This window comes from Notamacropus eugenii, chromosome 2 (assembly GCF_028372415.1).
Source record: "Notamacropus eugenii isolate mMacEug1 chromosome 2, mMacEug1.pri_v2, whole genome shotgun sequence".
NCBI lineage: Eukaryota > Metazoa > Chordata > Mammalia > Diprotodontia > Macropodidae > Notamacropus > Notamacropus eugenii.
In genome coordinates, this window is record NC_092873.1 from 437,874,756 (window position 1) to 437,887,647 (window position 12,892).

Below are 12,892 nucleotides of genomic sequence, written 5' to 3' on the forward strand. Positions count from 1 at the left end.
GTCAGTTTGCCTTTGATCAGAGCCGTTGCTTCTACGTTGAATGCTCATCATACAATGTAGACTCTACCTGTTCAGTCCCTACTGAGTCTACGAGACACAGGGTGTAAATGTCAGTCCTCCCAACATATCTCTGATTTCCCCTTGACAGAAGACATCTCTTCCTCCCCTGAATTCCCATAAGACTTTCACACATCTTACCTTATGTTATAGTTATGTGTATGTGTACATATATATGTGCCTATAGGCAGACACATAGATAGATGTGTACACACACACATGGTACACACACACACGGTACACACACACACACATACATGCATGTACACACACTTTTCCTACTAAATTCTCAGTTCCATAAGGACAAAGAATCTCTCTCCAAACTTTTCCTTTTTTATTGAGGTCACCTCTGAGTAACACAAGTTCTTAACATTGGCATCATCCCTGACCTTTCCCCTCCCAGTTGCCAAGCTTTGTCAAGTCTACCTCCATGATCTCTCTTGCATCTGTCCACTTCTCCTTAATAACACAGCCACCACCATAGTTTAGACCTTCATCATCCCAGACTATTAATATAGGCTCCTGAATGATCTTTTTTGCTTCCACTTCCACACAACATCCAAAAATCCTATTCCCAAGGCACAGGTCACTCTGTCAGTCCATGGTGGCTCCCCATTGCTTTTAGGATAAAGCACAAACTCTCTGGCCTATCATCTAAGACCGTCTACAGTCAGGCTTCAATCTAGCTTTCCAGTCTCATTTCACTTCACTCGGCTTTACTCACTTGCTCTTCCAGTCACACACAGACTTGCTGCCCCTGATATGGGCACTCTATCTTTGACCTCCATGAATTCGAACCAGTTGTTCCCCTGGCCTAGAATAATCTTCCTCCTCCCCTCCAACTCTTAGAATCCTTGGTTTCCTCCAAGATCCTGCCTGGAAGCTGACTCCTCTGGAATGTCTGGCCTCCTCTTCCACTAATGGTTAGTACTCTCCTGTGTATCAGCTGGCATTCAAGACTTGGTGGACCTATTGTGTATCCTCTCAGCAGGATGCAAGCTCTCTGAATGAAAGAATTGGCTTTATCACTATTTCTACATCCCCTACTCATGGCTCAGGGCTTTGTACATAATTTATTTTCAGTCTGGACCTAAGATGTATGTGTAGGGAGGTCCTTGACTGGAAATGCCCTCCACCAATGCTGTCCAAGAATTCATTGTGACTTATAGCATCAGAGAACTGTCTAGGATACTGAGAAGTTAAGGGATTTGTCCATGGTCCCACAGCTAGGAGGTACTGGGAACAGGACTTGAATCTACAGCTTCCCAACTTTAGAGGTAGCTATACCATGCTGTTCCTCAATGAACTACTAAGAATAATTACTTGTTGAATGAATGAAAAAAAAATTCTCCATTTTCATTAAATGAGGCAAAGCATGTCTCAACAGGCAAAACCGTGTGGGTTTGTGCATTAAGATAGGTACAGAATCAATTTAGGACATGACTAATGAATAGTAACAGGGTCCATTTGTTGATTTGCACTGCTGGCCACCATATGGACACAGCCTCTTTGAAGTTAACTCTACTATAAACATGGACTACAAAGAATTAGCAATAATCCCATCCACATTTCTCAAGACTATCCATTCCCTTGTTGCTTCCACAAAACTTGGTTTAAAAAGCTAAATGATTACTAAAGGATTACTGTACCTTCAGTGGTTAAGGACCTTTGAGATAACCTAGTCCAACCCACTCATTTTACAGATAAGGAAACTGAGGCCCAGAGAAGTTGAGTGACTTGCGCAAAGTCAGACAGTCAGAGATGAAACCAGACTCAAGTTCTCCTACCTACACCAAATCCAGCACTCCTTTGTCTGCCTACAGCAGAATTATCCCCAGATGCTGATTTTCCTGAAAATCTAAAATGAGGATGAAGGTAAAGTTTATTCTCTGCTTCTTCAATCTACTGTCTTATTTTTTTTTACGTTTCTAAGCAAACTGACCTGACAAGTGTGACTTTCAAAATCATTTCAGAACTTATAAATAAATGGCTTGCCCAAGTTCATTCCAGACTCTCAACAATGGAAAAAAAATTAAAAATCCTAAGTCTTCCTAACTTCTATCAGTTGGCTCCGCCTTACCAAAGATGAACCAACTTACACAATACAGTAAGTCTGTACCTAACCTCAAGAAAGGACACAAAGACGGTGCCTCCGTGTGGTGTTTGTTCTTTCCTTTCCTGAGTTATTAAGAGGATCCAGGATGTTGGTGACTGGTGACTAACGCTGTGCAGACAGATTTAACCCACCCCCTCCCATCACACAGTAATGAAAGGCTCCCATAAGATGGAAGTGGCAGCTGCTGCTTTCTCTCACGCCGCCCACTAGCAGAGGGCACTGCACTCCCCAGAGTCACCCCAATGAGTTACCTTGCTTCTTCACTTGCTCCAGGAGCAGGTCCTTCATTGCTGCTTCTTCTGCAAGGTCAGAGGGGACTTCACCTTCGCTATTCACTGCAGCCACACTGGCTCCATGGTTAATGAAATACCTGCACAGATGAGACCCAGGAGTAATGTTATCTATGCCAGGCTGGGGTCAATTTACACTCATGCACCAAAGGCTAGAGAGGAACTTGAAAAACTAACAGAAAAAGGCATCTGCTTTGGGATTCCAAACAAGTCACAAATAAGATGTTCTGCATTTAACCCTTTGGATCTCTAAGATACTTCAATAACTAAGGCTCAATTTTTCTTCCTTCTCTTCTATGGCAACAAGCAGGACATGTTTCACAAATACCACTGAGAATATTTAAAAAAAAAAAAAAGAAAGAAAAAGAAAAAAGAAAAACCTTTATGGATGGATAAGAAGGCTTCTGAAAAACCATATGGAGTAAGATTATGTTCCCTCCAAATGCAAGTTTCCAAAAAGAAAATTCCTTGCTACATCTTGAGATAATTTTGACACAAAAGCCAGAAGAGACATAGAGCAATGTTTTTACTAGGATTTTGCCAATGGCTACATTTGGGTGCATAAAATATTTTTGCGTTCTCAAGTATGTATATTTAAGGTATCTACTCAAATGTGGACACATACACACACAGACACACATCACCTCACAAACAGAGACACCACCAGTCATCTACACAGTCCCTTCCTCACTTCAGAAGAGAATTATCATATCAGAGAAATCATAAATATGTGATGGCCTCCTATGATTATGTGAAGAAAGAACCACTGACAGAGGTTTCCTTCCCTTTGCCCCTTCCTTGTGAGGTGATGTCCTGAATTCACAGGATAGCTGGACAGAAAGCAGCGTCAGAAGAACACCTCTCTCATAAGGGTCGCCCCTCTCCTGCTGCTAACCCCCCCCCCCCCCCCAGAGCAGCCGTATAAAAGAGCAACATGGCTGTTCATACTGCTGGGAGTCACCAGACAGAAGATCACCAAGTCTTATCATCCACCTTGCCACTCTCCCCTTCAGCCCCTGGGCACTGTCATGAGGCCTTCTGATCCATGGTAAAGACCCCTGGACCTTGCCACACAACCCAGAATCACCCCCTTAGGACTTCTAGGCTTTTCACCCCACTGTGCAGCAGCTCTTTTATGTGTCTTATTTCCCCCAATTAGAGTATGAGCTTCTTGAGAGCAGGGACTGTCACTGGGCTTGGCATATAATAAATGCTTTTCCTTTCATTAATATGTAATTGTGTAATTCAAAGTCTGTGAGGAATTTAATTAGCCTTTATGAATTTAGGCTACGAGTCAGCAAGAGGCCCAATAATGGCTGGAGTCAGCAATTTAGTACTCAGAAGCATCTGAAACCAAAAAAGAACTATTCAATGTGGGCTACACATCACCCTTTCCTGGAATAGCACAGTGCCTAGCACAGAGAAGGCACTTAGAAAATGTTTGCTAAGTGAATGAGCACACCCCCACACACAAATGGACTCAGGTGTAGGCATTTATTGTTTTCTCCTTCAATGATATAATAAGCACCCAGATCTATAACACTGGGGAGCAACCTATAAGCATGACCAGAAGTACATGAAAGGAAAATATGATCTCATTTAGCACTGTCCTCCAAAACCACCACCTTAAAAGCTTCTATTCTCCTTAAGCATAATTAATGTAAGCCTAAGAATCCCTGCCTAGCTTTAATTTCTTCTCCCTAGGATCCTCATTAAGGCACCTGGACATTTAGAAGCACTGGCACTCCCAAGAAGCATAATAAATATGGAGAAGGTAGGGGAGTAAAGGGGAGAGAGAACATGTGAAGGGCAGAAAAAAGAAATACAACTGAAGCCAAACCTCTCTGTGTGTTTTAATATGACTATCCAGGGTCAAGATAAGAGAGATGACAGCACAACATTTAAAATGGATATGAACCTGAAATGGAAAGCACTTGAACACAAGGTCTTCCTGGAAAGAGAAAACAAAACTATTTCTCACTTTCTTCTCCCTTGAAAATTAGGGTTCACCGTTCTATTTTTCACTTTGTCTTTTGGGGGGGGGGTTCAAGTTTTCTTCCAAAAAATGACTAATATGGAAATGTTTTTACATGGTTGCATATGTATAACAAATATCAGATTGCTTACTGTCTCAGGTAGGGAGGGGGGAGAATTTGGGACTCAAAATTTTTAAAAATAAATGTTGAAAACTGCTTTTACATGTAATGGAGGGGAATACTATTTTTAAAACACCCCAAAATAAAGGTTCATCAGTGTCTTTTCTAAAAGGATTACAAAGTCAATGAAGAACTAAATGAATACAAGTAGGTAATTAAGAACTGACAAGCTCTGAAAGTGTCTATATAATTCCTGGCCTAAAGCTAAAGCATAGCTTATTAGAAAAGCAGTTTTCAATTTTTTGAAAAACGAACCCATGTAGTATAGAAATTAATAATAACAGTGAAATTCAAAACCTCTCATAAGAATGAACCTAATGAGAAATGAATTGTAGCATAACCCCACAGAATTATCTAAGTAGGTTTTGTGTGAAGTCAGCTCATCATAATTACTCTTACAAAGATACACTGGCTTCAGGTTTATTTCACTTCACATCAGTAATTCTTCTGAGGGGGGAAAAAAGGACTGATAAACGTCATACTTATTTCTAAGACACAAACATGTTTACCCAAAATAACATGTTAAAGAAATCACTGTGACTGGTTCATATAAGATCAAAGGTATGTAACAGGAGAGCTAATTTATAATTATTCTCTGTGCACAGATTCCTAAGGAAAGAAGAAAAAAAGGAGACAGTCCATCAAGAGGCATGTTCCTGACTGAGGCCACATGCTCTACTTGTTACTTCTTCCTTCTGGTTCTACTCATGGCTCCTCAGCAGCCTGGAGATCAGATCCCTCTGCCTCTGTGGCCCTGTTCTGATGAGGGGATTCTTGGTCCAGAAGGCCACTTCAGAAGTGGCTCAGGCTCACTTCACTCCTGGTTCTACTCTGGCCTCCCAAGACTTCTCCTCCTCCCCAGTGCCTTCCCCAAGTGCCCACCACTCTCCCCTTCCAGCTTGCTTTGATACGTCATCTTCTCTCATTAGAGTGTAAAGTCCTTGCATGCTGCGGCTGTCTTTTTTGCTTATATTTGTATCCCCAGCCAGCATATAATATATGCTCTATCCATCTATCTATGGAAAGAGAAAAAAAGGCAGTTAATTTAATAAAATTCTTCTGTAGCTCAAAGATCATGGCTGACTGACGAAAACTGAAATGCCAGTAAGGGAGTTTATATGTTTCACAAATTAATTAAATTTTTACTAAAAGTCACCACCAAGAGGAAATCACCTTAACTCTTAGGCAGTAAAAGCTAGCATACTTGAGCACACTAGAGATTCAGAGCCATCTCTGTAAGACTCTAAAGGGGGGGTGGCCTAAGTGTTGAAAAGGTTGCCAACTTTCACAAAAATGAAACAAAAAGAGGGATCCAAGGGTGAATAAAACTATACTGTTCATTTCTGTTTGCTCGGGGACAGACAGTCCAGGCTTCCAAACACCAATGCCAAAGCTCAGTGCTTTGCTGCCTGACTCTTCTTTTGTTTTGACTTCTCCCACAAAGTATCACAATAACCCTGTGGGACTCAGAAGTGACTCCCATGCCACAGCTACAAGATAAACCTAAGAATCAGACTCTGGAGGAAGGGAGTCCCTTGGTCTCCACTCAGTCATCAAGAGCACTCTCACTGCTCATTTGTGGAACAAGAGAGGTGCAGTGAAGCTCTAAGCACATTAGGAGGAACTTCCAATAAACAAGCTTACTTTAAACAGCCTTAATATTCCAATTCTCTTCTCACTACAAAACATACCTGAACATAATCTGAACTTATGCTCATCTAAGATATACTCCAAACATCTTATTTTGAAGGTGATTTTCAATTACCAGTTTTTCTCCTTTAAAAAAAAAACACTCCTCTTCTAGTGATGCCTCCTTGCCCCAGGGAGGACAGGTGGATATCTCAGGAGTTAAGTCTTTGCTTGTGCTATTTATGAAACATAATTACATGACTAACACAGCAAGAACCTGTTACTGCCTCATCTTTTGCTCACTGTGTTTAGTCTTTTTCTTTTAATACTGACTAAAGTTGCTTTTGTGATATTTAAGCAGCTGTCCTTCCATCTTCAGGCCTACTTCTTTTGCTTTAAAACATAATTATTCAAGCTTATCTCCAAAAAGTCCTTCTCTGAGGCTTCATAGTGGGGCACAGGTGTCCCTGGATTCTTGAAAATTATGCTAGCACCAGCTATTAGCCTACTAGAAACGCTTCAAGTACAGTCTAAGGAAAATACCAGTCTAGTTAACTACAGGGAGGACTTATCACCAAGATAACGAGACAAGTTGGCCACTAGGTAATGATTTTGGAGGGGCCGTGGCAACCCATGAAACAAACAAAAAAAAAACCCAAAATAATTAGCTCTACATAATTCCTTCCTACTTCTATAGTTAGGAGCAGGAGAAAAGGAAATAGGTAATTCCAAGAATTTTTGGACTATCTACAAACATTAACTTAGCTCTTGGTACTCTATGAGATCCTTGTTCAACAACCATAGAGTGGATATACTACAAGAGAAAAGGAATTCTCTCCAGAAAACAGAAGTGAATTGCAGCTAAATAAAAGGATAGGTCACAAGTTCTCCTGGGAGAGGTAAATAAAGTCTCTGGTTTTACTATATATCCAAAGGCAACAAGAAAAACATTTTATGGGACATTTGATCATCTTGTGTTGCAGTGCTCAAGATAAGATTTGCAAAAAAATCACCATAAAAATAGCTGGGTTTATGCACCAATATTGGCTATAGGAAAAATTCTACTAAAACTTAACAAGACCGTTCAAATTAAATCAACATATACTTTAATAGAGAATAACTTCGATGCAAAGCTAAGAAGTGATGAGAGTAGAGGAAAATACAGTTCAGAGTTAAGAAAACAGAAGAGGCCAAAAGCTTTTATACTGTAAAGAATGCTCATTCTTAAACATCAAAAAGTGAGACAGAAAGTTCTGGATGTGATGAACACCAAGCAATATCACAAAAAGAAAAAAAGAAAAGAAATTGATTATATTTTAACTGGCAGGAAATGACTCATTACTAACGTGGGAGTTATTGCTAAATCTACACTCTGTATATCGTCAGACCACCGTAATGTGTTAGAGCAAAGACCAAAATTAATTGAAGCAAGAAGAACAAAAACAAGAAAATGTTTTAGTATTTAACTCCAACCTGCTACTTATGATGTTAAAAAACAGAAAATAGATGTAAGAAAGAAAATCAATACTGACTAATGCCATTTTGTAGTGCATGTTACCAATCAGAGGCAGTGAGGTAGAATAGTGGATAGAGCACTAAACTTAGAATCAAGAAGACCTAAGTTCAAATCTGGCCTCAGTATAGTAAGAAAGGAAACTCTGAGGAAAGTCCCTTAACCTCTGCCAGTCTCAGTTTCTTCATCTGTATAATGTCTAATAATAGCACTTACCTCTCAGAGTCGTTATGAGGATAGAATGAGAAAATATTTTTGAAAATGCTTTGCAAACCTTAAAGTGCTATGAAAATGCTTGCCACAGACCAAAAGGGCCTAGAAGTCAACTCTGCCAGCAAATACCTGATTCACTTACCAAGCAGGAAGATGGGTCTCACTGGTTTAGAATACAAGCTAGTTTGTAAAATTTTATAGAGGATGATGAAAAATTATAAGCAGGTGCCAAAGCCAGAATGTCTCCTAAAACATACACACACAAACAACAGTGGAAAGAACAGCAAGCCCTGCCCAGGACACTGAAGGACAAAGCCAGAACAGACCATCAACAAACTCCTCAGCTTTGAGGCCAGTGGAGCCAGCACATCTGGACTCTCACATTGCAGTCCTGGGTATACAGGAACCATCCTGGGACCGGGCTTTTTGTGTTTTCTCTGTAAGCTCCACGCTAAATTTAACACAATTCTGAAGTAACTGAGGGACTGATTTTTAAGGTATTTCAAGGTAAAATACCAAAGGTATGGTAGAAATCTTAGCCTTTAGTATTATTTTTTAAAAAGTGACCAAGAGACCATCAGCAATTATCAACTCACTTCTTTCCTAGCTATTTAAAATTTTATGACGATAATCCACATATGGATTATTACAAGTACATCTTTGTTGGGGGCATTAGAAGGGAACAAACAACCTCTCACAAGAGATATTCCACCTTAACCATGACACAAATAATCAGGTTGAATGAGAGAGAAAATGTAAGATCACACTGTATTTGTTTACTATTTTTTAAAAAAAATTTTAATGTGGTACAGTACAATGCTATCTTAATCATTCTCCTCCAGCAAGTTATCTCCTATGTATATATCAAAATCACAGGTTACTCACTGAACAACAGTTATTCCACTTCTGATCACTAATATTAAAGAACAAAACAGAGAGACATGTTTTCTAGGGTGTTCACCACTGTCAGATTCAATCTAGCATACATTAAATGAGGAATTTCTGAAAGTTGGTGAGGTTCTGCTAATATTCTTACTTATAGATTACATTACACTGATTAAATGATGCCCCAGAAACTGCAGTCACAAAAACAAAACCCATAATCACTCTAAAGAATTTGTCCTTACTAGTGTTCAATCCACAATATATAACTGAATGGAAAACTAGAGTGCTCATCTATCAGTATATGTAAACTGAATAGATGCTATACAAATGGACAAAGAACTGTGCCCAGAACAGAACAGAATAAGTCTTTGGGAAATTATAGAGTTCTCTAAATGACCCCAAGTTTCTCCCTTAAATGAAGGCTTAATATTTTTATTTTTCTTTCTTGTTCTATTTTTCTGTTTTTATATGACTAAAAGCCATAGAATATTATAATCTCCAAAAAATTGAAATTGAAGTGTACTCAAAGTTGCACAGTGGAGGGAAGCAGGCTGCAACCCATTACAAACAATGAATTAGAGAGAAGCAGTATGAAGGACAAAGACATGTACCAAAAAAGGAGAAAATCTAGTGGTCACATGACAAGAGCAAGAGATTACCTACCAGTGGACAGTGCATGTTCTCATAATGTCAGGAGAGATCAAGGCGGTGTCCCAAGATACTGGGAGGAACCACCTCTGGTGAACCAAAGAGAAGACATGGCCAAGAGTTTCCCAGGAAGAGAAACATAGATGGTTTAAGACCTACGTCCTACATCAAATGTGATCACAGATACATTTGAGTATTTGATTATACTGGCTCAAACAAATCTCTGGGCCTAATGATGTTTGTATCTAACTGTAAATGTTAACCAAATGAAGACAGACTGAACAAAAAGAAGTTGCATCTTTGTAATCAAAAATACCAGATCAAATTTCAGATACATTGGAATAAATAAAAAGTACCTGTGAAACTGATCCTTCTACCCAACCTCAAGTGGCAACTAGTATGGCTAGGAAGCAAACTGGCAAAAATGACAAAAGGTAGGAAATGGCAGTGTTGAAATGGCTTTAGAAAGAGAAGTGTAGTCATATATTGTTGGTAGAAATAACTTGATATAATCATTATGAAATGTGATTTGGAGTTATACAAAGAAAATATCTTAAATATCCATGCCCTTTGACCCAGCGGTTCCCCTGCTATATATACACCCCAAGAAGGACAATGGCAAAAAGAAAAGTCTCCATTCACCACAAAATATTTTTAGTAGGACTTTTTTGGTGGTAGCCAAAAAGAAGAAATAAAGTAAAGCTTATAACGCAGAAGGAAATTCAAGAAGAAATACAGATGAGCAGAACAGTTTTGAAAGTAATGTGCTGAATTTACTATAAACATTTTTTTTAAAGCAAATAGGTAACAGAGATCTGTGGTTTCATGAATTTTTCTTATTCTACTGCATATATGGAAATGAATTTTTTGACGTTTATTAAATTCAGAACAAATTAGACACCCATCACCTGGGCAATGGCTAAACAAAATGTGGTGCAAGAATGAACAAAAGTACTACACTATAAGAAATGACAAATTAATGCAGAGAAGCATGAGAAGACTTATATGCACAGAGGCAAAGTGAAAGAAACAGAACAAGAAAAACAATATAAATGCAATAACCACAACAATGTAAACGGAAAGAACAAAGACAACTGAAACTGAATGTTTAAAAAAAATAAAATGAAAAGGAAATAATGTTTTATGAGGAGCAGTGGTAATAGTAATAACAGTGAGCATTCATATAACTCTTTAAGGTTTGCAAAATACTTTACAAATATTACCTCATCTTATGCCTACAACAACCCTGGGAGGTAGGTGTAATCATTACCCCCATTTTGCAGTTGAGGAAACCGAGGGAGACAGAGGTTAAGTGACATGTGGAACATCATTAACTTAGTAAGTGTATAAGGCTGACTTTGAACTCAAGTCTCCCTGACTTCAGGTCCAGTTCTCTAATCACTGTGAAATTTAGCTGACCTAGTTGTAGTAAAGCTGTGACAATGATGATCCCAAAGAAGAGATTTGTGAAAACACCTCTCCCTAGTCCTTTGCAAAAGTGAGGGGCCTACAAGAGTGAAATACCGTATATAATGTCAGATTTTTCCCATATTTTAGAACATGTAAAATAGCTCTCTGAAAGAGATGAGGAAAAGGGATGAATAGGGAATGAAATAAGGGAAAATGTAAGTGAAATAAAAACAAAAGATATCAATAAAATCTATTTTAATGACAGAAATATTTCAAATGAAAAACCATGTGTATAGGTTTAGCATCAGAAACTTTTTTTTTTTTTTGCCTTTGTTGCTTGTGATCTACAGTGGTTGAGTCCATTAATGATTCTAAAGTTCTGGAGCAGAGCAGAATCAGAAAGAGACAGTACATACTACTGCAAAGAACCAGGACCCATTGAAACTCACTCACTCTGCTATGTTAAGATAGCCACAGGAAGCTGCTGCATGAAGAGGAGTCCAGCCCTCATTGTCCTGCTGGTTTACATTGGCTCTGTTCTCCACTAGGAACTTCACCATGTCCAAGTTTTCATCAATACAGGCCTGAAAAGAGGTCAAAAAGCCAAAAAATCAATTTTGGTTTCTAAATATTTCTAGAGACACTAAAATTCCCTTCCCCGCCCCTTGCTAGTTTCTGTCTCCCTAAGGATAAACACATCATCTTGCATTTCAGAGTCCTCCACAGGCCCATGTAATTTCTGGTAAGTATAGTAAATTCTGGTGAGCATGAAATCATGTTTATAGATGAAAAGTAATCTATATTCCAGAAAACACTTCCAGAAAACTCTTAGTAATAATAATAGTAACTGACATTAGTAGTACTTTAAGATTTATACAGTATTTAAAAAACAGTATCTCATTTGACTTCCACAATAATCCTGTGAGATATTACAGGTATTATTATCCCCATTTTATAAATAAAGAAACTGAGTCTTAGAGAGATTAAGTAATTTACTTGCCCTTAGTCACAAAGTTAGTTTCAAAAGCAAGATCTGCACCCAAGTCATTCCTGATGATTATCTCAAATTCCTTTTCCTAACCTATGCTTCCTCCAGCAAAATACAGAACGAAAACTTCCAAATTCCCTCATGAAAAATAAACGATAGTTGTCTTATAAGAGGTACAGAATCACCCAGTATCAACTCCTACCAAAAAAAAATGCAAATTAATTTCAATATCCAGCTCAATCCAACATACCTAGTACCCACTCCACACAAGGTTTTTATATGAGACCAAATGAGGAATCAGCTGGGGATTGGGGGGTGGGCACAGTTATGGTCCCTCTGAGTTTTATACTTGAGACCATTTCTATCTGAGTGGAATGAATGTGGGAGTGGGGTGGGAAGAAGCAGGCTATAAATTCCCACCTGTTCCAGGAATTAAGTCACAGCAAAGTGACTCAACTAGGGACATGAAATTTGAAGAAAGAGTTAATTACAGAACTCAGGACAGGCTACATTGTCAAGGCTGGCATTATGGCCAACAGAATATGTGGGAGAAAGATTGATCTTATCATCTTCAGGGCTCTGGGTTGAGAGCACATGGTAGAGTGGCTGTAGTATTGGCCCTGAAGTTAGGAAAACTGGGCTTCAAGTCCTGCCTCATCATATCACCTCTCTGAATCTCAGATGATTACAACTCATAGGGTTGCTGTGAGGATTAAATGAGATAATGTATCTAAAGTGCTTTGCAGACCTTAAAGCACTAAAAATGTATATGCTAGTGTGATTATTATTAATCCTAGCTCTATCACTAGCTATGGAACTTTAAGTAACTTCCTTAATCTCTCTGTGCCTCAGTTTCTCATTTATAAAGTAGGAATCATACCATGTGCTCATCTTCTCAGAGTCAGTGTGGAAATAATATGAGACGAGAGGTGTGAAAAAGTTCTCAAAATTTTCAAGTGCTATGCACATGCAAGGTATTACTGTTGT

The 12,892-nt window shown here is 38.7% G+C and overlaps 1 protein-coding gene across 9 annotated transcripts in view; it reads right to left on the reverse strand.

Annotated features, from left to right (window-relative positions):
* The window catches only part of PPP1R12B (protein phosphatase 1 regulatory subunit 12B), a 262,789-nt gene that overhangs the window by 180,202 nt on the left and 69,695 nt on the right, over nucleotides 1-12,892 (reverse strand). For all 9 annotated transcript variants that reach the window (XM_072648190.1, XM_072648188.1, XM_072648189.1 and 6 more), the window contains exons 2-3: nucleotides 11,371-11,501; nucleotides 2,425-2,543 (exon numbers count right to left, since the gene is read on the reverse strand). In XM_072648190.1, the coding sequence (XP_072504291.1) occupies nucleotides 2,425-2,543; nucleotides 11,371-11,501 (250 nt within the window). The remainder of the gene's footprint in view (nucleotides 1-2,424; nucleotides 2,544-11,370; nucleotides 11,502-12,892) is intronic.